Genomic DNA, 27,206 nt, shown 5'->3' on the forward strand with positions numbered 1-27,206 from the left:
ATTGGTACTTCCCATAGATTTCGTTACCGAACGTTACTGCTATCCATTATAGCTGTCCCTTGCATGAACTCTTCCTGTAAATTGTACTTATTCGTCCAAAACTTTCTATAAACTAGGTACCAATATGGAAAATATACATCTGTGTATATAATGTTTCATTCTATACCTCATTTGGCACATAAAGCACATCAAAAGAGTTTTGATTTAAATCCTCCTGGCGTTACCCACTCTCTAGAATTCATTATGAATCCTTCAAAAGCACTTTTCCGTACATAACTACTCCCTTTGGTGATACTAAGTATTCCTTTTCTTTCTAATATATAGTGCATAAAACGTGATCCATCTGCTGCATATGCACGAGCGTTAGTGCTTTCAAACATTATTTTTGATATGATATAGATGTTTCTATATACATATGTTATATATATACCTAATTAACGCTACGTGGCTTCCTCTATTTTGATCGCCGTATTCTTTCATTCTAAGGCGTAAAACGGCGTATCACTATGTACAAAGTTCTGTTGTAGACAAGGACCACCCACTGGTCAAAGGCTGACCTTTGCAAGCCGTGACCACTTTTTAATTTGATGGCATAACGTTAGCTTTTAAAATTAAGCTAGACGCCGATGTACTTTTTATGACATTCGCTTTTGTGTTACACTGTGTGCCTTATATTATTATCATTATTCCAGTATACGTATTAATCCCCAAATGGTAAAGGTATATATCATCTGTAAAATGGATGATACGTCAGTTTGAATAGTTAGATACGCTAAATTTGATAATTATCTATAATATTTACAGTTTGAAATAAGATAAAGATAAATGTCTACTTAATGATTTTTACAAAGTTTGATAAGTTTGAAATATTATATTCTTATTATGGGTTTGGTTGATTTGATTGAATTTATACACAATTGTCATGAGCTGTTTAATCTTATATGTTTAATATGGTAATATGGTTTATTGTAAATATCATTGTTGATATTGAATTAGATATGTCTAACAGTCAAAGGTTGCAATCAGAAATGTTTCTTTTGATATAAGTTTGAGTGGTAAATAATCGATGATAATAGTAATTTATTTGGGCCGAATAAGAAAATGTGAATAACCATGTGAGAGCAAATAGATCAAACATATTCTAAATGTTTTCATCATTTACAGATATATGGCTTACTCAAGGCTATTACCAAGCATTGTTGGGAGGTATCCTTTTTACCCCTGATTATTTTCTAGAAGTAGAATATTTACAAAATTATTATACAATTTGATAACATCTGTGCAAAGTTAAACCGTTAATATTGATTATCTGGGTATTTACTGATTCAGTGCTTTATTCTGTGCCACACTCTGTCCTTTTTACGTATTCCACATGGCATTTCCGAGATAATATCTGGTGCCATTTCTTCACAGTAGCCAACTATAAAAGGTTATAGTGCTGACCCTCTTTTTTGTGGGTCGTTTTGACTCAATTTACATGCATTCAGGTCTGAATGCATTAAAGGCGCGTTCAGGTGTAAATGGATACATTTAAGACGCTCGAGCTCTAAGAAACTACCTTTGGCAAAATACGTCGTGTTTTTAGGTGAGTTTGCTGGACAAACTCTAGCATTGAGATAAGTTGCTTTAATGCAATCATTTGATACACCTTGAAGGTCACCATGTGGCATTATCAGTGCAAACTCGAATGCTTACACATGCGCAGAGACGGTTTCGACGGTTCGAATGCGCAGCTGCAGGTCGTGGCGGCCATTGTCAGCCTCGTTCTGGTTAGGTGGCACCGTAGGCTCCACGCGGTTGCGCCGTAGGCACCTCAGCTTCAGGACGTCCCAGAAGCCCTTGCGGAAGTTCTCGCTGAAGCCGTTGTAGATGATGGGGTTGCAGGCAGAGTTGGCGTATCCTAGCAACACCACTGAGTAGCGAAGGTCCGGAAACCAGGAAGGACGCTGAAAAATACAAGGGGCAAACCCAATCAAAACAAGGGCTTCGTCAAGCACAGGAAAACCATCACGCAACTTCAGCTAGCATATATTTTGTCTTTAACATTGAGATGTATACATTTGTGAAGGTAAGACAACCAGCTAATCAATATATAAGAAGAATTCAAACTCTACAACTGGATAAAAATTCGGAGACTTATTTTACATTACAATGTCGCTTATGCATGACTGTGTGATTGGCCATGTAAAAACCGTTTTATCTAGTTATTACCTTCGCCGAGAAGGTTATGCAGAGGGTAGCGTTTGTATGTGTGTATGTTTGTAACGTACAGCATAACTCGAGAAGGCTTGGATGGATTGTCTTGATATTTGGTAGGTGGGTAGGTCTTGATGAGACATGGAAATGATTAGATCTTGGGCCCCCTAGCAGCTTGTTACGGTACTGCAGCGGAACTTCCTGTTTTGATATCTCGTGTTCTGGACATGCTATGGTTCTGATTTTTTAGTGGTAGATAGCTCTTTGGACAGAGAGTAAGTGGTCTAGGTTTGGGCCTGGAACTGCAGGAGCAGGTTTTGCTTCAGACTTTGAAATGGAATAACTCAAGAAGGGGCTGATGGATGGTCATGATTCTTGGTAAGTAGATAGCTTGAGTGATGATGTACTTGATTAGATACTTATTATGCAAATCAGTATCTAATTTGCATAATTAATGAGGAAAGTTTATACATCCGCCAAATTCCATAATAGGACTCTCAAACTTGTGACATATGTAACTGAGGAGGAGAGAAATATTAATAGATGTCAACTATGCAAATGATGACCTCATTTGCATAATTAATGAGAAAATACTATAACTCAAGATGGGCTTGATGGATGGTCTTGATTTTTGGTATGTAGATAGCTTACGTGATACTTTGTATGATTTGATATAATTATGCAAATCAGATTTTCTAATTTGCATAACTAATGAGACAATTTTAAAAGCCCGCTGTGTTCCATGATATGACTATTCAAATATGTGACATTTGTAACTGAGGAAGAGAGGAATGTTAATAGATAGAAAATATGCAATTGTAGGCGTAATTTGAATAATTAATGACAAACTACTATAATTACATACAGGTAAATGATAGCAATTTCATACTTGTGGCATTTGAAAGTTACGTGAATGTGAACATCGTTGAATCAAATTATGCTAATAAGGACCTCATTTGCGTAATTGATGATAAATGTTAGCATAGTAACCTTCTTTGATAAGCTCATACTTTGGACAACTTCTGTTATTTGGCTGAAGACGATCAACTGGTATGATTTATGATTGATGAGAACAAGGAGGTTGAGAAACACTCCTAAATACGTCAGTCATAAAGGTTAAAATCATTTGGCGAAGGTATGAGGTCGTGGAACTCTAGTTGTATATACGAACTGGTTAGTTCTGCCAGTTCACTTTAGTCAAGCTGAAGAAGAGTGATGGATGTCACTCGAAACGTCCGGAAATAAATCTCCGAATTTTAATTCAGTTGTAGAGTTTGAATTCTCCTTATATAAGATGTATACAATTTCTGTCTTTAAAACTAAGATGTATACTATTTCATTCCCTAGCTCAGGAACCAATTACGCTAATAGCTCCATGCTCTTTAATCCTTGAGTAAAAAGTGCTTTGAAATTTGTACCTCATTATTTTCCATTTTGCACATATTCTTTGAACTGGCGATCTGGTTGTCGCATCAAACAGAAAGCTAATTTACGATGATGGAATCGAGCTATTGCAGAGGAAATTAAATCCCGCCCTCGTCGAATCAAAGATCGACACAGTGCGATTCCATTAGAACTGAAGTGGCTTTCGTGATGTAAGTCTTTACGAGTCGAATCCTTCGCATACATACTTTGGTTGCCATAACAGTGTGATGGTAGAATACTACCGACTCTATTGCCTGCAATTATAGAGAGAAGCTAAGTCAGGAAGATACAACCGTTCAGCAATTATAGAGAGAAGCTAAGTCAGGAAGATACAACCGTTCAAAAGCACTGACACCCTTCCCACTATATGGTGCTTCCATCGATCAGAGGTTGACGACAAACGATTACTGAAACGTTGATGAAGGTTAGACGTCCAGGTAGTAAGATACGCCAAAAATAGTTACTCATTTGACAAATACTGGATACAGGGTATAGGAGATTCTTTTTACACAACCAGGTAATCTTACCTGCTAACGTTTCGGTGTCTGTCAGAAACCTTCATCAGAGCTTCAGAGAAATGTTAGCAGGTGAGATTACCTGGTTGTGTAAAAATAATCTCCTATACCCTATATTCTACCAACCTGATGAAATTATTTTCGGCAACTGGAAATGTTGATTTTGAAACAGTCAGACGTTTCAGACAGCATCCGCTGTCTTTCGTCAGTGACTAATGATAGGACTGGGAAACCTCATTAACATATATATTCAGATTTGGTATAAAACCTGGTTTCCCAGTCCTATCGTTAGTCACTGACGAGAGACAGCGGATGCTGTCTGAAGCGTCTGACTGTTTCAAAATTGTATCCAGTTGCTTGAGTAACTGTTTTTTTGCGTAGATTACTGAGTGAATCTTAAGATAGATAACTGACCTTTGTGTGTTTTTGCTGTCTTCGAAATCATGTTTTTTTAATATATTTCATCATATTTCACTTATGAATTCAAGAGTCAAACAAATCCAACTTTGGTCGCTGTACGATTGCTCAGCCATCGCCGTATAGTGTAAAAGGGGGCTGGTTCTCAATGGACATTACCTTGGAGTCGTCGGTGAACTCGATGTAGAGCTGTAGAATCTGATAAGGAGTCCAGCAAATGAAGAACGCCAGCACCACAACCACCATCATACGGATGACCTGCAAATAACACATATCATCATCATCATCATTATCATCATCATCATCATCATCATCATCATCATCATCATCATCATCATCATCATCATCATCATCATCATCATCATCATCATCATCATCATCATCATCATCATCATCATTATGTGTCAAGCTTAGTTTTTGTCACCGTTACTTCATCTGTCTACCTCGCTTTCTGTACATCAGATTCTTTGCTGTGTACAGTTTCGTTTGTTTTGAAAGTGACAGTGCACGTGGATGTTGTGATTTCTGATTCAAGTGGGTTAATTTAATATTTAAAAGTGAGTGATCTCAATGTACCTGTACATGTTTCATGTTGAAGCGATATGATAGCTAGGTTGGAGGGCTAAGATCAGTGACCAGGCATGTCCAACTCCACTTCATGGTAACGTTTGTGCTCTCGTGTACAGAATTGAGAAGGTAACACAACAGTAAGTAATCGCTAATTAAGGGTTAATGACCCACCAATTCCTCGGTGTATATGGTGTCATAACGCCTGGCCATGTGCTATAACCACCTAATAAAACCACAGAGTGAGCGAAGCATTTCAGAATTTACATTTGTCCTTTTTGTACAGGAGATGATAGATTTCATTTTGAAAACAAAAATTTCCACAGATGATATCTAAAAACGTTGCAATCTTGGCATGTCAAATCTTTTTCGAATCTATTTTATTATCTATTATCATCATTCCTCCCTGCTGGGTGTCTGAATACTGTTTTCTTTCCGTCCGTTTAGATTTGACTTGTATTGAAATGTTTTTTTTTTTCTATTTTGTCATATGCTTACAAAATGTTTGATTTATTCTAAGATAGTAAACATTTTTGGAAACAAATAAACATTATACGAATGTTAACAAAAAGATTACCTCCCCTTTTACACAACGGTCGAACGGGTGTGTTATGGCGTCATAACACATGGGAAATGGAGGCTTCTAATTGGTCGGTGCCATCTGGCTATGTGATACTGAAATATAGTCTTGTTCCTAAACTCGGTTTGATAGTTCCTTCCTGAGTTCCATCTCCGACTGTTCTGGCATGGAACAGACTATCGCTTGAAGGCAACTGCAACGTTTCCTGCTGTCAGCTATTGCTACCGTCCTGTATACTTCATTTAACTCCCACTGCGCTTTCTGACGAGCTTACCTTCCTTGGAATCAACCCACTCGGAGAGCGATGTTGGAAGCTTAGTAAAAGCAACCAGGAGCATTGCTCGGAGATATGGCATATGGCACATGCAGCCCGTGTGGAGGGGGTTTGCTACCGAGATCAAACATTAGTTTATTTTCAAAAATAGTCTCAAAAAAATTCATTGGCTTTCCAAATTACTGAATTGTGCGCAAATGAAAAGATCGTGAAATCTGAAAATTAGTGTATGGAATAAATCTATATCGAATCTGTGTGTCAATCGAAGCCAAGAAATGTATTGCCATAAGACACATGTATATGATGTTTTGGGATATCAAATGTATTTTTAGTGATGTAAGCTTTGCCTGTAGTATAAAGTATTAAAGCTACAATTCATTTTATATCTTCCAAGTGCATCCATCCATATACACTGAGTAAAGTACTTCATAAACTTGACAAATGTTACCATTAACGGGGAGACGGGAAAGCGAACCCACTCCTGGCCCGGAACGATAAACAGTCTCCGCACATAAAGCCAGCCATGTTTACACCCCGGAGGCCTTTCAGTAGATTGAAACTACGGTGATTTAGCTTACGGACCTTTCTCTTGGTCTTTGCCTGGGCGGATTCGGTGGCCACGATGGTGACCCCTGGAGTCTTCTTGTTCCACAGCGTCTTGGCGATCATGGCGTAGGCTCCGGAGATGATTAGGAGAGGCAGAGTGTAGATGACGACGAAGAGGAAAATGGTGTAGACTGCGCGCTGTCGCTCGTAATCCGGCCAGATCTCTCGGCACCACACCTGAAGATAAACAACACTTTATCCTCAATTGTCCACGATATCATGATAAACACTCAAAGCTGTTCAACCTTCTTTCCGCTTGTTCAATTTGATACATTCTAGTCTATAGATAAATTCAAATACATTCTAGAATGAGACAACCCTAACTGTGTACAAATAGGTAAATATATCAAAGAATGTTTAGATCTTAGAACTAGTAGTGTAAGTGATAGGTTAAACTCGACCTGTTGAAGTATTCATATACTTGTACTTAGGTTCATCATTTTGTATACCATTGTTTGTTGTTTGCATGTATAGTTGTAGAAGACCTTACGAAAGTCGCTGTACTTTTGTAGTGTCAATAAAGATTTCCTAATAGTCAGGGAACATGCAAAATCCTGTTGAGTATCGGTCATGTGCGAGTGTCTATGTTGGTAGATGGTGCGCATTTGTGATTTGTGATTCAACCTCCCTCCACTTAACCATTATTAAAGTTTGATGTTAACGTTATCATCCAAAACGATTAGAAAAATACAAATCCGCGCTAAATGCAAACTTTTTGAAGGTATTCCACAGTTTGTAGTTTTTCACAATATGTTCTACGAGAAGCAGAGACGATATGAGTTTTTTTGTATTTTATAGAAGCATCCTCTCTATGGATCCATAATTTATTTTGTTTTTTGTTCTCTAAATGTCGGAAAAAATGTCCGAAATAAGCCAAGCATGCATAAACTTGCTTTTTTTTCATGACATTCACAAGAAAAGGCAGTTGTCTTTTTACTTCAATAGTAGGCTCTCTGGGCCTTTTGGGGAGGGCTTTTGATACACTTTTGCCGATGACTTCCTTTTTGTACTGGGTCGTTTGTGCAGCCAGTCCGTAACTATTTGGCGCAGTGGGCCAGCTATGGGGGGTAGTTTTCTCTTTGGGTATTTTCTATTATTTTTTAACAAACAACAGAAGAATATACAGGACACAGAGGTGATGCACTCTAGCCGTAGCTAATATCAAACATCACCTCTGAAAATAAAAATTACAACTTACATAGACAAATACAATAAGAAACAGCAATTGGGTGGTCCAATACAAACAAGCAATATGCGCAACAACAAACCAAACAAACAACCAATATATCAAAACACCCTTACTTGATTTTAAAGCGTTTGCTTGTCACAATTTATTCCTGGGTCAAGCTCAAAATTTAACAATTGTGATCAGACGAAACAAAGGATAAACCCCTTAATAACAAATAAATGAGGGCTTGATCAGACAGACTGTCAAGATCAAGTATGGGGGCTAACAAGTTATGTAGGTTGCCGAGAAGGTTTAGTCTTTGTTGACTGTTTATAGGGCAGTAGAAAAGATAATGAACAAGCTGCTAGGGGGCCCAAACCCACACCACTTCTTTATTACATCACAAGCTAACTGCCACCCAAAAATCAAGACCACAGCACGTCCAGGTCAAAATATACAAAAATGGAATTTCTGCTGCAGTACCAAGGTCACATACGAGGAGGCCCAAAATCAACCTTGAATTTTGGCTTCACATCACCCGCCCACATACCAAATATCATCATAATCCACCAAGAGGCTCTTGAGTTATGCTGACTAGAGTGGTCCGGAAACACAAACAGGCAGACAAACAGACACACTCAAAACTATATCTCCATTTTTCATGGAGATAATGAACAACGCTTTCGCTTCGACTTCCACAAGTGCAGTGGGTGCTTCACCAACCTCGCGATAGCCGTCTCCCCAGGTGTGCTCGCTCTGCTCCAGGACAACCAGGAGTGGGATGTTGGTTGCGATGGAGGCTGTCCAGATCATGGCTACCACCACGGCGGCATTGGTGTCCGTCACCCGCGCCTTCAGCGGGAAGATGATGGCGAAGAAACGGTCCATGGCGATCACCACCATCGTCAAGATGCCGGACACAACTGACACACCTATTGAAACAAAAATTAGATGTAACTTATCATGTAAGTAAAAAACCAAACAAGGTCCCATTGTCCTTTGTAGGCCACAGGGTAAGGTATTGGAAGGCGGAGCCAAACTATCTTATTCCACCGTCTTTTACCTCCCATACTGAAGTCATGTACACATATGTATTTACACACACATCTGTATGTGTGTGAGTGTGTGTGTGCGTGTGTGTGTGTGTGTGTGTGTGTGTGTGTGGTATTGAATTTATCGTCGTTTTTATTCCAGCCAACGTACTTTGGAGCAATGAGTCCGACATTAGCTTTCTCGTGTTTACGAACTTATCGTCGATTTACTTGAATCCTAAAACTTTACATGTCACTCTTGTAAAGTACCTGACCTTTTAGAACCGAATTGAGTGAAAGCTCAAGACGACTAATGGATCAAAATGAATAAGTGGCTAACGAGAGACTTATATGATCTTTCTGCATGCCGGCATCTTTTGGAAATTAAAGGACATTTCAGGCAAGTATCTCATCTGTATCCATTAGGCTTTATCGCCTTATAGGGGGTTGTAACCTTTGAATTGGTGCAAATAAGCTCTAAGTGCTGCTTCCGGGACTTGAAGTTTTATACGCGAACGACGTTAACGAATACGTTAAGCGTATCTTAAACGCCGTGACTGTAGCATTAGTGTCCGCCCTTTAGAAATGGAAAAACAAAAAGGCCGATGTATGAAACTATCTTTGCCAGAGAGGATTTATGAATACTACCCCTCTTAAATGCTGTTCACTTTATGACAATATAAGAAACCGATTAGTAACCACCCTGTCCAAAATGCATTCTTACTTTCCGAAATTCTCACTATTTCCGAGCAACCATACTACGAAAGTCTAGGAACCCAAATGCAGTTACAATAATAAGTTTATTGCAAATTGCTGCCCGAAGGCTAATTGCAAATAACATACATAAAAGAATAGGGTACAAAATAGGTTTAAAAGCGGCTAAACTAGATTATACAAACGTAATTGTCTATAACTAGTTAAGGGTTTGACTACAGAAGAAGCGGGTAAATTCGTCCTCTACTGCCTCAAAAGAAAAAGGGCAACCAGAAGAAAAATAGCACGATTTATATCTATGGCACCCAACCCATGGTAAATGTTTCTGTAATGAAACCGATCTTAGCTAGATAGCCTCCTCTGCAGCCCTCCCGGGCGTCGCTGGCGTTTATCTTTTGGGGAGCGCTGATTCGCGACTTTCAACTTATCGGGACCAGTTTCTTTGGCGGGGGGGGGTCTGCTTGGGGGACCGTATCTGCTTGGGGCAATCTCCGGTGCGGCAGATACAGTCCCCCAAGCAGACACGGTCCCCCAGCCAAAGAATCTGGGCAGATAAGTTGAAAATCACGAACCACCCCCCCCCCCCCCCCCCTTCAAAAAAATACGAAGCTAAGGAGCCGCACGCGAGGCCTGCATGGTGGTGAATATTTGGAGCGCAGGTCTGAAGTTGCGTTTAGAAATGACCTATCTGCCTGTAACACTTCAGCCAAGGAGCATCCTATTGGATGTCAATCATCGTCCCTGGTAACAATATACCTTGTGGCGGCTGAAATGTCAATAATATCAGCGAATGGCAGTTTCAGGGAGTATGCTGCCGGTAAAGTCAAAGATCCAGCCCTTGATATTCTTTGTTACGGTATCAAATGTGTCAAAGTTGTAGCCTTGGATATTGATATATTGTTTGTTACCGTATGAAATGTGTTTCAGTTGCAGCCTCGAATATATTTGTTACGGTATATATATATATATATTCTCGAACTTTCTTTACCCTGAGTGTCTACTATATATATATATATATATATATATATATATATATATATATATATATATAAATATATATATATATAAACTTAAGACTGCAACTTCCACGCCTTTGATACCGTAACAAATAATATCCAAGGCTGGATATATACATATATATATAGTGCTTGTTACGGTATGAAAGTTGCAGTCTTGTATATATATAGAGAGAGATTTTGTAACGGTATAAAAGGTGACAAAGTTGCAGCCATGGATATATTTGTTACGGTATCAAAGGTGCCGAAGCTGCAGCCGTTGATATATATTCGTCAATTTTCTTTCCGCGCGGTAATTAACTATAAACTGCACACCAAGGACCGAACTTAAAGGCTCGAGGAGAAAAGACGCCGACTTAAAGACTCATGGATGAAAATCAGCATTTCAAAGTTATGCCAGACCTCCTGGAAAGGGGAATTGCGAATCATAGAAAGGCGGGGGTCAAAACATGAGCTAAATAATTTACTCACAATCATTGGAGCCCAGACTGCATCCACTGAAACATTCATAAAAACCTTTTCTACCAGTTACTTTAATGCAAGCTGTGCCTAAATGGATTAGACATCCATGACACGTTCTTTCTAGCACGATTTCAGTTAGCTGTGAAGTTAAAACGTGGAAGTCTGAAGTCTGGCTGGTACTTCTCGAACTTTCTTTAGGCTGAGTGCCTACATGAGTGCGAAGTGCAGCAACCTGGCCATGACGCTAAACGATGTAGACCAAAGTCGATGGTCCATAAATCGGGGTCCAGTCAAACATATTGGCTTGCTGATAGATTTTGAAAGCGGTTCTCGGGTCATTAGGCTATTCAGTTTATGGATCTTTTCTTGTCGACGACTCAGAGAACACGTGTAGATTACGAAGTTTATAGCTTTGGGGGGAAAAATGTTGCATTTGAGGTCTAGAAGTTCCCGGGAAGTGGGTTATCGATACTTTGTAGATTTTCTTTGAGGGCAATCTCGAAAGCACACAAATGATACTCGATTCTTGCTATGCTGTCTTAGTGATAAGCTGTCGGTGGTTGTGTCTTTTATCGGCTAGCACATTTGCTAAAGGCGACTTGCTAAAGTGAGTTGTTTTATGGCTTTTAAAAGTTCTAAGCATCCAATATTTGAGACAAGCTTAAGCTTGTAGCTCTCGTTACTTAAGCTTGTAGCTCTCGTTACGCGCTACAACAGAAAAACACCTGCGTCTTACGTAAGGCTTGTATGCACTAACAAAAATCTTTTTTTTTATTTTTCATTTATTTTTCTTGTTTTTTTATGTTGAGAAAGATTTTCTTATACAAAGAAATACAAGATAATTCAAGAAACCTTCTGCGAAAGCCTTTGTATGTCAATTCTTGTACAAAGAATTTTATTCTTCTTTTTTTCTGAAGTTAAGAAACTATTTCTAGTGTGACGTTCTCAATAAGAATTTTCTAGAAAAATTTGAAAAATTTTCTGTCTTAGCCTTACTATAAGATTTTTGTATGGTCAAATGTTGTATTCTTATACACAGATTCTTTCTTTACGATTTTTTTTGAAAATTTGATTCTACAAGAATTCGAATGATTTTTTTTGAACTTTCTTGGTTTCAGAAAAAAAATCTTAGATGCAATTCTTGTTTGTGCTTAAAACAGGGATTCTTGTATATAGAATATTGTTCTTGCTGACAGAAAAATTTTCTTTGTTCGAGGAAACAAGAAAAATAAGTAAAAAGATTTTTGGTAGTGTAGCCACCATGCATGTCGGTGGGTGGGTGTACCGGTCGGGTTTGAAATGGTGTGCGCGTGCGCGACGTGTGGACTTAACCCACGTTCACTATCTAAAAGCCTCTTAACACCTGAGGATTGGAGGTCTTAAGTAAAAAGCGAGAATATCCTTGAAACAGAGGCTAAACGGACAATCGATTTATCTAAGATGAAATCAGTCTTAACTGACTCAACTGGTCGCAAGTGTCTTGAGTTGAGCCTGAATAAAAGCCAATTTAAGGATTTTTGAACGTTCCGTTATTTCAAAAAAGCAACTAGAGAGCCCAACCTTCCAAGCTAACCCATGGAAAACCATATGGGAAGCCCCGTTTCGAATTTCAAAAGAACCAAAATTGCGATCTTTATAGTGGAAGATTTTACACAATATTCATCCCACAAGGGTCAGTTTATTCAAACATGGAATATCAACAAAAATAAGTGTGCTGTCTGTGATGCCGTTGAGTATATAGAACAATTCTTCTTTGAATATTTATAATATGTAAAACCTTTATGGTAAGACCGGAAGAGAGCGGAAAGTGTACTATTTAAGATAGCGGAATGTTCTAACTATTACGCCACACGACGCCACGACTCTACTTTATAGTGGTTTCCAGGGAATGTCTACTTCACTAAGTGACCGGAAGAGAGCGGAAAGTGTACTGATTTTCTTGAACTTTCTTGGTTTCAGAAAAAAAATCTTAGATGCAATTCTTGTTTGTGCTTCAAACAGGGATTCTTGTATATAGAATATTGTTCTTGCTGACAGAAAAAAATTTCTTTGTACAAGGAAAAACAAGAAAAATAAGTAAAAATATTTTTGACAGTTACGAGAACATTCTTCGAACAGTGACTTAGAAAATGGTAGCGAAAATACGCACCTCCAAATTTTCGACGACTTTCGCGAGACTAGGCCACTCCGTGAACAAGACGGACAGGAGTCGTCGAAAATTTGGAGGTGCGTATTTTCGCTACCATTTTCTACGTCACTGTTCGAAGAATGTTCTCGTAACTGTCAAGAAAACGTGACTGATGAATTTATTCAACAAAATATTTTTGGTAGTGTAGCCACCATGCATGTCGGTGGGTGGGTGTACCGGTCGGGTTTGAAATGGTGTGCGCGTGCGCGACGTGTGGACTTAACCCACGTACACTATCTAAAAGCCTCTTAACACCTGAGGATTGGAGGTCTTAAGTAAAAAGCGAGAATATCCTTGAAACAGAGGCTAAACGGACAATCGATTTATCTAAGAGGAAATCAGTCTTAACTGACTCAACTGGTCGCAAGTGTCTTGAGTTGAGCTTGAGTAAAATCCAATTCAAGGATTCTTAAACGTTCCGTTTTTCAAAAAAAGCTTCAAGACAACCCAACCTTCCAAGCTAACCCATGGAAAACCATATGGGAAGCCCCGTTTCGAATTTAGAAGGAACCAATATGGCGATCTTTACAGTGGAAGATTTTACAAAATATCTATCCCACAAGGGTCAGTTTTTTATTCAAATATGGAATATCAACAAACAATAAGTGTGCTGTCTGTGATGCCGTTAAGTATATAGAACAATTCTTCTTTGAATGTATAGACGTAAAATCTTTATGGTCAGAGGTTGAAAACTATTTCCTTTTTGAAGATTGATATACACTGTCATTAAGACCCCCATTCCACTTGGACGGCGCTCTCATCGCGCTCTCACGGCGACCTAAAATGGCCCAAAGCGCCGTGAGAGCGCCGAACTCCTGGAAAACGTGCTCAAGTGGAATCTCTACTGCGACCCTTGCGCGCTCTCAGCGCGACCAAAATTTCAAATGTCAGTAACTTTTTAAAGATTTCACAGATAACTCAACGAACTCCAGAGATAAAGAACGAATTTTTGTTACGTTTTGTGTTCTTTGTTGTCTTCTCAGTCATACCTTTACCTCTTGCATCATATTTGAATGATAAAATCAAGGGGAAAACAGATTCAATTTTAGTCGCTGCACGGCCGCTCAGTGTGTGTCTTAAGTAATATATGTATGTTCAACTATTTTTTTTCTGTGTTGTCTGTCATGTAAACTGTTTGCAATAAATATATCTTATCATTCTACGTTATAATAAAAACGTAAATCACAGAATTTTGAAACACATTTTGAACCACTGACAATAAAACTTGGAGGGAATTTACTTTGAATGGAAGCAAGTACTTGTAGGTATTGGTCAATTTGTATTACCCACGAGCAAAATTATGATTTGACCACAAAATTCCCAGAAATTCAAGATACACCACTTCAAGACTGAAATTTGTTTGAACAGTTAAGACCATTCAATCCACATAGAGCGCTCGCTGCGATCCTTGAGCGCTCGCTGCGGCCCTTTGATCCCACCTTGGGCGCTCTCACGGCGCTTACCGCGCTCTCACGGCGCTCTCACGGCGCTCACCGCGCTCGCTCCGCGCTCTCTCGGCGCTCGTTTTTTGATCGCCATCCTCGGCGCTCTCACGGCGAAGGTTTTGAGCATGTTCAAAACCATCGCCGAGGTGACGGCGCGCATGGCGCTCTCGCCGCGCTGTCGGCGCTCTCGCCGCGCTGTCGGCGCTCTCAATGGCGCTCTCACCGCGCTGTCGGCGCTCTCATGGCGATCTGGCCAAAATGAGGTCGCCGTGAGAGCGCGGTGAGAGCGCCGTCCAAGTGGAATGGGGGTATAACTACACAAGATGTAATCCTAGGATACCAACTTTCCAATATAAAACAATTTCAATACATTAATGAACTAATACTGCTGGGGAAAAACACCATTTGTAAGTTTAAGTACGGAACGAATCGTATGAACATACTATCATTAGTTACATTGTTTAAAACCGAATGGTCATTAAGAAAAATATGAATGATTGGTCAACACAAAAAAAAAGAGCCCAACCCTTTCGAATGTGCGTGACAATGCTATGTAGGTAATAAGCTGCCGTGCATATCAAACGTGGAAGGTGCTTGTGTAACCATGATACGCCATAGGAACATAATGTTACTGAACTGTAGAAAGTTGAATACGTACTTTGTTCCGTGCACTTGAAAAGTTTGGTTACATGAATAAGTTTCTAGCCCGGAAGTCAAAGACTGCAGTGGGGAGTGAAGCTTTGATAGTTTTCCAAAAGATGAGACTAGAAGTGACGTTACAGCCGTAGTGAGTAGAAGCACTGATATCTGGCATTACAGGTGAAGCATATGGCTATGTCATGTGTACAAGCTACTTCCCCGGAGCACAATGTAATAGCTGAACCGCTCGCATTTGTCGAACAATCGTTGTACGATTCCACATCTAGAACGAACACATCGGTGTGCTAGGGCCTGCTATAACTAAAATTAATGTTTTAGTTATAGTTAAAATCCACCCACACCATAAGGTGTATAGGGTGGTGCCCATCCCCGTTTCATAGTCCTGGGCCACACTGTGGTGCAATCACTGCAGCAGGGGGCTAGTCCACTGGCAGTGGAGTGTGTTTAACTGTTTCAGAAGTATGTACCATTTTTGTAAAGTCAATGCGCCTCTTGTCCAGAGATGTGCCTTACCCGGGAGTTGAACCCAGGCCTTCTGGTTCCAAGTAATTAGAACCAGATGTGGTAAGTAACAGAAGCGCAGACCACTACATCACAGGGACACCCCTGCAAAATGAGTGTATCCTTAGGATAATCTTCAGCTGTGCTGTTCCGGAAAAGGTTGTCTTGGATCAGTGTTGGTTCTGTCACAGCCTGCTCGAAAATTGTAAGACATCAAAATCGTTCGACGACGAATGTAACCGCGCCGTTACCCAAAATACATGCCATGTATCATCAACAGCAATCAACCTCAGTTACCTGCCATGAAACTCTACTTTATAGTGGTTTCCAGGGAATGTCTACTTCACTGAGTGACCGGAAGAGAGCGGAAAGTGTACTACTTAAGACAGAGGAGACGATGAAAGTGCCCGTGAATGCATGGCAATATATGGCAAATCACTAGTAATCTTTATCCGTATTCAGATCATACTGAACTACAGATACAGATATTCGAGTATGATGACCGTGTCAGTTCCTACACCTGAGTGAGGAGGGTTGACACGGTAGCCTTCGCGTGGATTTGTTTAGAGTGGATAACAGGTTGCGAATCTGAGGCCCACACACTTTGGGCATCCGTCTTCTCCAGCGGCACCAATTCGAGGGAGACGTGCTGGTTCTGGTTGGGATGCTTGCAGCGAGCTGCCGGACATGGCATGGCAATGACATGAGTAGCAATTGGCATGTCTTCTTGGTCTGTGGAGTTTTTAGTGTAACAATTCACTAACAACTGTAACAGTAGTGGGGTCGTGTGGCGTAACGGCATGGTTTTCGGCGCCGGCCCAGAACCAAGAGGTCCCGAGTTCGAATCCCCCTGACGCCACCGATGTTGTGGCCCAAGGGAAAGGCATTTTACACGAATTTTACTCACTTCGCCCAGGTGTATTAAAAAATGGGCATATTGTTATCTGTACGTAGTACTGTTAATATAAGTTATAAAAACTTGAGTGCAGTGCCACGTCGTCCTTGTCTGTCAAAAACCGAAGTAACGAAAAACACACCTGGTAACAGCCCCAGGTTGAAAATTGCAACAGATGGGATACAGCTTAATGCTTAAAATCACATAATAACTACCACGAGAAGAGAGAAAGCCGTGCGTCATAAGTCATATCGATCTGATACTTCTGCATTAACCCTGACGGCGTCATTGATGTAGTTATACAACTTGTAACAGATCCACGTCAGCTAATGCCACCACACGTGGGAATCAAAGTAATGCCTTACAAAACTCTAATACACTATTCAAAAACGGAAACCTCAACTTCTGTGCCTCGTTTGTTCTGGTTCTTTCCTCTAACTCGCCGCTTCCTTTGATAAAGAATGTAGCCAGAGATACGGTTTGGTGATGTTAACAGGTATTTGGCCAAATCATCTACTTTTCAAGTAGAGGAGTGGGTCCGGCTGTTTTTGGCGTGTTTTTAGGCGTTTTGTGGGGTTTGAAGAGACAGAGAAAATGACAAAGTAGAAAGCCCGACAAAAACGCCTAAAACACGTCAAAAAAACAGCCGGAGCCCCTCCTCTGCTTGGAGAGTACAAATCATCATCGACGTCGTATCTTGTCGTGCTGTTACCAGTACTGCAACCAGTTGGCTACATACGCTTGCAAAAGATGTTGCATATACAAAAATTTGCAGTCTTCGGCACAGTACCACTCATCGCACCATTCTAAAGCGTACTGCCTGATAGTCTAAGTATCAATTTATTTAGATGTACCGCATTTGGGAAAGGATAGACATAGTTGGTGACCATAACTTTTTCAAGATGTCAACCCGGATACCAGACTATGAGGTTTGAACCAATCACGACAGTAAAATCCCTACTCTTCGCTTTTTGATAAGTGTGATGGGTTCTTTAACATGCTCGAGGTATTCCTTTCCTCAAAAACGTTAACGAAGTTCCAGCTTTTTGTCCTATCGGAGAGGACGTGTCCAACAGAAAATAGGTAATCATTTCCACGAGCCAAGTGATGAAATATGTGTGCCGACTGGACTTAAGAGGCGTATAGATGAATTTAAGATAAAAATGATCTCGAACCAGTAAAGCTCACTGGTCGTGAAAGAAAAGAATAACGACGCCATGTGCAGTATTCACAGGTTCAATATACCGAGGACAATCTCCGGTAAATCTTTTTGACAAGTACAATTTTGCAATTAACAATGGACCACGGCTTAACGTCCCGTCCGAAGGACTGCGACCCTTTCCAGTTGCGAGCATGTCGGTCGGGTGAGCGACACAGGCGGGATTCGAACTCATGGCTTCTTGGTCCAGAGACAGTAGTGCCACTATAAACCACTGGACAGCGCACGCCACTATTCACCTAAGGTATTTTCAACATTGATCAATGACAGTGCAACGTGGTCAAGACTACCTTTTGGCACTCATTTTAACAGTAATGGGCAACGAAGTCTGCAGAACATCCCGAACCACAGCGGAAGCCACCCCGGCCAGAGGCGCGCCCAGGTGGTCACCCGAGATTGAACAGCCAAACAATGTGCATATGTAGCGTGCGTAGTCCAGTGGTTAGCGATCTTGCCTCTGGAACTAGAAGCCCCGGGTTCGATCCCGGCTAGCTGTGTCGCTCACCCGTCATGCACGCTACCGGAAAGGGTTGCAGTCCTTCGGACGGGACGTTAAGCCGTGGTCCACTGTTCATTGTGCTTTTCGAAAAGAGCTACGGGAATTTCCCCGGTACAGTACCTGTAAATACTGTACATAGCGTCTGTCTTCTCTGTCAAGACCAGTGGAAGATAAGCTCATCTGTTCACTGAGTTCATTTGAGCTAAACTGGTTCGAGATCACTTTCCTTTTCCTTTTTAACAATGTGCATATGACATGTTGACATGTGCTAAAAGTTTAAAACGGCCACAATAATGGCTTTCGACCGCAAGGTGCCATTCCCCGATAAGACACAAATGTAACATTGCCATTGGCAAAGAGTAACTTGGATTAGTCTTCGGTTGTGACCTTAGCGCTCCGTTGTATGTTTTCCCCTAAATTACATTGGGACATGTAACTATATTATTTGAATTCAATGATCCGGAACTGTTAGATATAGGAATGATATGTCAAGTGACTGCGATGCCATCTGATATGCGAGAGGACATTATCGTCAGCCACTCAACGGAGCCTTTACTTTTAAGCACTGAACCGGTGTATGCCTTTATATGGTGATTCCCTAGTTATAAAGTGATATGTGAGTAACGGCGGGGCCCGGGTGTCCCTGTGGTGTAGTGGTCTGCGCTTCTGTTACTTACCACATCTGGTTCTGATTACTTGGAACCAGAAGGCCCGAGTTCGTCTCCGGGGTAGGACACCTCTGGACAAGAGGCGCATTGAGTCACACCAAAGACTTTATAAAAAATGGTACATCTTATGAAACAGTATGGAAGTTAAACACACTCCACTGCCAGTGGACTAGCCCCCTGCTGCAGTGATTGCACCACAGTGTGGCCCAGGGCTATGAAACGGTGATGGGCACTGCCCTATACACATTATGGTGTGGGAGGATTTTAACTTTTAATGTGAGTAACATTCAGCTAGCTTCTCCACAGAACATATGATTTGGCTAGTTTTGTTTACCGAATATCTAGTACAATAAGTTACTGACACTTTTACCATCGCCGTAAAAGGGGATTCGCAGACTCCATTATCCGAAGCAGGGGACCACATACGCTAAGCCTTGGTCTTAGAGTTAATGGAATACCGGTGCGATGTGATTTGTTACAAAATGGTACGCTTGTCGCCTGGACACCACAAACCAAAATCTTTGACTCATCAGCTCAAGAAAAGAAGGGATATTTTTTCGGGCAGTAACATGAATCAAATTTGACATGTTTCTGTAATATTATCGATGAAAGCACTTCTTAGCTGGGAACGAAGTTCGATTCTGTGTCGAAAACACCGGGATTTCTGAAGCTTATGAGCATAGCTGCCTGGCAGAGATATGATTGAAAGAAAATAATATTCGTTGATACTAAGAAACATGGACTTCACGTCCGGTACTTGGAAAATGTCTCGAAGAAACGATATCATACAAAACACAAGAAGGCAAAGATTAGGATCACCAGTAGTAAACTCTGTCGGATGGTCGCTGGCTGCAGTTCCAACAGTACTTAGCTGAAAGAAACTCTTACTCGCCAGCGTTGCCTCGCCGGCGATAATCTTTAAAAGACGCAGCTGGTAATAGAATAACTTTATGGTGAGAAAGATCGCTGAGTTATCTGACCCGCCTTAGGGCTTCCTCTCTTGCGCAAGTAATGTAGATGTAATCTAGTGGTCTTTTTTAGTGAAACATATGACAACAAGGCCTGTCTGCAATTTGTGATAATGGCATCTATCTCAGCGGGTGCTCTTGACGGAGATCGCGTCGATTCTTTAAAGGTTTTGACATTTAGAGCTTCTATCTATATCTGTCAAATGTTGTTGCTAAGTCAGAACGGCCATGCCTCACATGTAAGATACTGTAATGTCGCCTAGAGTTCACCGAGGCACGCAGAGTACGCGGCGCGATTCTGTGGTAAACATGTAGAACTTACACGGGATCAACAGTATCAGTTTCGCGCAAATGAAAGAAATACGTCAGCTACGCCTGAAGACTTGATAAGAGGAGATTTTGGTAATATCTGCTAAGGAATATTTCGTTCTATGGTATCGTTAATACATATGCATGCCCAATACCATTTCACCAACATTCGCTGATTCTCGGAAACGGACGAGATTTCCCTTGATATCTGTCGTTGCGTTGCCATTATCACATTTCATTTCGCATCAAACAAATCCACAGCTTTCTTCTTCAAAGCTTCAAACAAACAGCTTCCTGGAAAACGTTTATCGGGGATTTCGTATTCAGTGTTTACCCGAGCTTGAGAGTGGGGGTGGACCCAATAACCCTACAGCTTGGAGACATCTTAAACCAATATGAAATCTATATCTCCATGATCTATTTATGATATACATGTTGGTCGTGTATAGTAACCCATGTAGAACATTTTAATTTGATCAACAATAACATTAAAAAATCGCCAAAAATTGTCATTTCAAAATATAAACGTAGGCTCACATAATCATTTATGTATTACTATCATGTACATTCCTGCAAAGTGATATTGATAAAAATCGAAGTGCAAGCCAAGGAGAGCCTTTTTTTCTAAAAATGGGCGTGGCCTTATAACTCTTGATTACGTAATCATGACGTCATGATAATTTGCCTAAATTATCACCTTGCTATAAGGTATTACCTGAAAAAATAAGGTTCAGGAAGGTTTATAAAGTTTTTTTTTTCAATAACATCCCAAAACTCCTCAGCCACACTTCAACTGTACCTTAAATGTGAGCTAAATTGTAGAATATGATAAGCACGTTTCAACGACTGTGGAGGTATAACTCGTGTTCATTCTATATCAGTGAGTGATTCAAACTTTCGATTCTGGCTGCTTCTTGGTGTTTCTATGGGAGAAGAACTGGGAGTGTAACTGTAGTTGTATTGGTCGACCTTTATATCCTTCTTCCGCTTTTATAGCACCAGTTAAGAAGGCACACGGGCCCGGGGCCACACCGATTGTCACGCCCAATCCGTTCTCGTTAAATGTTGTTTAATGCTCACTAATGAAGGAGATACTGTCACATACAATACCCGTTAAAACAGCCATGCATTTAACGTACCTGATAAAGTTGTAACAACACATCTGTAACCAGTGCATAATGCATATATGGTAATGATGTACTTTGTACATACATGATTGCTATATGCATTATACACAAGTGACAGGTATCATAACATAAGAAATATTGGTCGTAGCTAGCTGTATTTTCGTGTTACATAACGTCCCTTACATTATCTTCTGGACAGGATGTTACTGCAATATATGATCTAAGTCCATTTACCATAGCGCACCCTAATGGTACGGTAATGAGAACAGGAAGTCAGAAATTACACTCGTAAGCTTTAGATGTTAATCAGACCTGAAAGGAGCCACACGTCTTCTTAAAGATACGATGTCTCGGTGGAGCTCATTCCGTCGTTTCAACACAAACATTTACCAAACTCATTAACATGCAACCGACGGTAATCAGACGTGAGTTTACCAGGCGTCATTTCAGAAAAGTCATTTCAGAGACAGTCTATTTATCATGCATGCGCGCCTCTGTGCCGTGCCGAAAGAATTCCACGGCCAATTTTCAGACCTTGGATCTGGTAGTGGGAAGCCACAGGTTAGGCGCGATATCTTTATCAGTCCTTGCTGGCAGTAAATTCGTACATGGTTAGGGAGATTTCCTTGTCTTTGTAGTCGAGATTATGAATTCTTAACATATAATGGATCGTTAATCCTGTCCCTCGGATAGGACGTTAAATGGAGGCGCCGTGTTTGAGGAGAGCCACACCACGTTAAAGAACCCACCGCACTTATCGAAAAGAGTAGGGGTCCTTCCCGGTGTGAGTGGTTCAAAACCTTCAGTCCTATGGCCGCACATGGGTTCGCCCTTAGTAATAGCGTGGGCAACCCTGACATGTACATGCTGAACCAATAAATAAATGGATCGTTGTAGCGTTCAAGTTGATGACCTGCTTACAAACTTTGTTCTTGTGATTTACCGGACAGGACACCAAACCATTTGAGTGCTTCATAAACTAAATCGTAGTTAGACCCGAGTAATATCTGCTGATGTACATCCGTTGACATCTTCACAACGATTCGCCTTGATCTATGTTGCCTTACAGCGCCAGCACTGGCGCCAAATCAATAATTCCTTAAACAATCTCTTTAATAATTCTTACCATCCCAGACCAGGATGTAAATATTAACGACTCAGCCACAGACTGTTGTCTCTAAGAGTCATAGCTCTCTTAGCCTTGCGGCCTGACTTTATAAATAAAAGGAATGATAACTCTGGTGGAATCAATTGCAATTGGTACTAGATAAACGTTAAGTGGATTGGTAAATGCCTGACCACGATTGGAGTTGGTATCGCATTCATTACGTTGTGTTTTATAGCCCCGCGGAAGAAATGATTGCTTGTTAAAAACACAGACTCAATTGCAAACGCAGACTGTTGTCTCTTAGAGTCATTGGTCTCTTAGCCTAGTGGGATGATAATTTCAATTGGTACTAGATAAACTTACAGTGGACTGCTAAATGCCCGGCCACGGCTAGAGTTTTTATCGCATTCATTACGCCGTGTTTTATAGCCCCGCGAAAGAAAAACTTGCCTGAAAACACACACTGGCACGATGATTTTGAAATGTGCATGTTGATTTTGCATCGTGTGTAAAAGACAGTCAGATGATTTGGACGGAATTTCCTCATTTGTATTGGTGTGACATTCAGCACAAAGTGCAAAATGGCAAAATGTAGTGACTGGCTTACATAGTATTTCACTGTGCCGTAAACATAGCCATTAGACCAAGCCTCATCACCATTATCTCGAGCTGCGTGCCTCAGACGGTACAGAATTACCCCGAACTAGCCATCGCAGCAATCCAATGCTCATTACCTTAAACCCATCAAACAGTGGATCATTACGACTGACGATGTCTCCTGCTACAGACTGGTGATACGATGTTCAAATGATTGCCTAGCTCTATTAGTCAGTAGGGCCTTGGTAATCTCTAAGCAGATCCACACCGGACGCGAAAATCGTATGTGCTAGCCAGAGAAGGTCCAGTCAGCGAGAGAGGGTCCAATCTGATTGGACCCAGAGAGGGTCGTATGTGCTAGCCAGAGAAGGTCCAGTCAGCCAGAGATTGGACCCTCTCTGGCTGACTGGACCTTCTCTGGCTAGCACATACGATTTTCGCGCCCGGCGTGGATCTGCCTGGAGATTAGGGCCTTGGAGTTTCTCACATTCCAATGTTCCACCTGACGTTCATGGCCTCAACAGTGAGATTGACTATCAAAGCAGATGTTTGGGCAGAAGATCGAAACGTTTTCTTATTGCCGCTCTTCTCTGACTCACCCTGGGCGATGTGGGGCTGTGTGGGGCTGTGTGGGGCTGTGTGGGGCTGTGTGGGGCTGTGTGGGGCTGTGTGGGGCTGTGTGGGGCTGTGTGGGGCTGTGTGGGGCTGTGTGGGGCTGTGTGGGGCTGTGTGGGGCTGTGTGGGGCTGTGTGGGGCTGTGTGGGGCTGTGTGGGGCTGTGTGGGGCTGTGCGGGGCTGTGCGGGGCTGTGCGGGGCTGTGCGGGGCTGTGCGGGGCTGTGCGGGGCTGTGCGGGGCTGTGCGGGGCTGTGCGGGGCTTGTGGGGCTGTGTGGGGCTGTGTGGGGAGTGTGGGGCACTGTGGGGCTGTGTGGGGGCGTGTGGGCTGTGTGGGGCTGTGGGGGGCTGTGGGGGGCTGTGCGGGGCTGTGCTAGGCTGTGTGGGGCTGTGCGGGGCTGTACGAGGGCGTGTGGGGCTGTGCGGGGCTGAGTGGGGCACTGTGTGGGGCTGTGCGGGGCTGTGCGGGGCTGTGCGGGGCTGTGCGGGGCTGTGCGGGGCTGTTCGGGGCTGTGCGGGGCTGTACGGGGGCGTGTGGGGCTGTACGGTGCTGTACGGGGCTGTGCGGGGCTGTGTGGGGCTGTGTGGGGCTGTGCGGGGCTGTGTAGCAGGAATACATTGTGTGGAACCAATCGGTAGCGGGAGTGCTATTTCCAGAGCAAAATTGCTCCATCAACTTCATTGCTGCTGCTAAGCGCTTCACTCTCAGAGTAGGTGGGCCGGACACACTACTTCTTCCACTTCTTTCCGATAAGATAATGAAGTTTACGCTATGTAAAAAAAATCCCTGGATTGCTTAATGAAGGAACATATTTTACGTCCGTTTTGATCTGATTGACATTTTAATGTACAACTGAAGGGTGGCTGAGGAGTTTTGGGATGTTACTGAACAAAAACTTTATAAACCTTCCTCAACCTTAATTTTTTTTCAGGTGGTACCTTATAACAAGGTGATAATGTATGCAAATTGGTATGACGTCATGATGACCGTATTTTTGGTTGTCGTAACAAAGATAAGAGAATACGGCAACAACCGGTTTCCATTATTGGTAAAAGCTTCACTCTAACTGCTACCGCGGGAACGTTTACCCATCCATTTACTTCTTGCGTGGGCCTCAAGGCATACTCCACAATGAAATCATTCCACGTACAAAAACGTCAAAAGGTTTTGAGACCTCCGTTGTAATATCCACAGGGCATCCAAGCATACGAGCTTTCGGGGAGAACATCATAACTGGAAACGACATCCACTCCACAAGAGTCACTAAAATCCATTCCATTTTGACACTTCACCGACACATCGGGTACGTTTAAAACCCACCTCACTTCTTGGCTAAGAGGAGGGCACGACGTCTGGTGACATAAACACTTAGTTCTCAACACACGGAGGAGCTTGTGCTTGCCACCTGCCATTTAAACTGAGAATACGCCAATTAAGTACGATTTCTATAATTCAAGATCGTCTACTGTTATTACCAAAGGTGTACCCAAGGAGGATTCATTGAAACCAATTATACAATAACGTTATAGATGCCTTCCAGGCACTGGGCATTAGAACTTAGTCAGGCGTTCACAAGAGAAATTTTCAACCCGGGTTGGCGGATGGATGAATCAGAAAAAAAGATGAATACGTACTATTATTGGTGAGTGTGTGAGCATTAATGGATAACTAAAGAGACGGACCAAAGAATGTATTCCTGCAAAGCGGACAGTGGACGATGGTTTGGTAGATAGATGGATAGATAGAATGGATATATGTATGTATGTATGTATGTATGTATGTATGTATGTATGCATGTATGTATGTATGTATGTATGTATGTATGGATGGATGGATGGATGGATGGATGGATGGATGGATGGATGGATGGATATATCTGTATTAGTCAGGCGTTCACAAGAGAAATTTTCAACCCGGGATGGCGGATGGATTGATCAGATCTAGAGAAAAGATGAATACGCACTATTTTGGTGAGTGTGTGAGCATTGATGGATAACTAAAGAGACGGACCAGAGAATGTGTTCCTGCAAAGCGGACAGTGGACGATGGTTTGGTAGATAGATGGATAGATAGAATGGATATATGTATGTATGTATGTATGTATGTATGTATGTATGTATGTATGTATGTATGTATGGATGGATGGATGGATATATCTGTATCTGTATCTATATAGCCGGTATAACTGCCATTCGGCGTAACACACACGCCTATATATATGTATGGATGGATGGATATCAAGATGGATGAACAAATCAATGGATAAGGTGTTAAGGAAAATAGACAAAAAACTAATGAAATATTTTTGAACCGCTAGCATCTTTGCAAATAAAGCACGGTGCTATCGCTTCACATAGCGACTTTGTTAATCGCGATATTTCAGTCACGTTTGTTAGAAAATTAACTCTTTAGTGGAGTAACTCACCACCGTAACGATGTATGTCTCATACAGCAACAGTAATGATTAACTTCGATTTTCAACACCTACACATCTGTCAAGCGCGTCGAAGTGTCTACACGCAGTTCTCAAGTGTAGTTCTCCCGCTTGTACGGAAATGAGCTTGCTGTGCTGAAGCTCAAGCTCCAGGTAAGGTTATAATCAAACGGATGTTTAGAGTGACAATGGAGTTTAAATACCTTGAATGAAGGTGTTGAAGCGACACATGAAGTCCCCGAATATCCAGTTGGCGGTTTGGTCTTCGACCAGATGGATCCACATGCAAAACACTGCGATGAGCAGGTCGGCCACGGCCAGGTTCATGATGTAGAAGTTGGTGGGAGTCCACATCGTCTTGGTGACGAGGACGATGCAGATGACCGTGGCGTTGCCGACAAGCGCTATGAGGAACACCAGGGCGTAGACGATGATCTTGACGGTAGTTTCGGCGGATGTGGGGTACTCGAACCCGGGGAAGGCGTACAGTCGGTTGGTGTGGTTTCCGTAGATGGAAGAGTTCAGTAGAGATGCCGCATCGTGAGGACCCGAGCCCCAATCCCATCCTCCGGGATCTGACATGGTCGCGTTTGGAAACAGGTCGGTCATTTTGGCCGTTGCGCTCGGGCAGTCCCTCTCCTCAGCCCGGCAAAACATGTGCCATTGCCTGGCACGGTGTGCGGCCTAATGTCGTCCGACAGGCGATTTACGTTGCCAATATCCTACCCCACACTCATCTATAAACTGTCCGGATACTTTACGACACGGGCACCGATTGGTGACAGGACGGCGACCCTGCATGAGAAATCACAGGCATATGTTAACTGAAAGGACGGATAATCAATGAAAAACTCATTTCTTACTAACAAGCACGATCTTGGCTGATAAAATGTCAAAAAACTTAGTCACCTTCTGTCCATACTTGATCTTAAGGGTCAGGAAGTTAGTTGGATTCGTCTCCCAGACTTAAGATAGTTCAATTATATCAGACTATGCACTTAC

The 27,206-nt window shown here is 41.9% G+C and overlaps 1 protein-coding gene across 1 annotated transcript; it reads right to left on the minus strand.

Moving 5' to 3' along the window:
- Positions 1-1,606: 1,606 nt before the first annotated feature.
- LOC136449143 (QRFP-like peptide receptor) lies at positions 1,607-26,994 on the minus strand. Its single transcript, XM_066448995.1, has 5 exons — positions 26,408-26,994; positions 8,472-8,680; positions 6,557-6,757; positions 4,713-4,811; positions 1,607-1,946 (listed from the first exon to the last, which is right to left on the minus strand). The coding sequence occupies exons 1-5, from the start codon at positions 26,859-26,861 to the stop codon at positions 1,692-1,694; spliced, it is 1,218 nt and encodes a 405-aa protein (XP_066305092.1). The 5' UTR covers positions 26,862-26,994; the 3' UTR covers positions 1,607-1,691.
- Positions 26,995-27,206: the final 212 nt, after the last annotated feature.

Source organism: Branchiostoma lanceolatum, chromosome 14 (genome assembly GCF_035083965.1).
Source record: "Branchiostoma lanceolatum isolate klBraLanc5 chromosome 14, klBraLanc5.hap2, whole genome shotgun sequence".
Classification (NCBI taxonomy): Eukaryota; Metazoa; Chordata; class Leptocardii; order Amphioxiformes; family Branchiostomatidae; genus Branchiostoma; species Branchiostoma lanceolatum.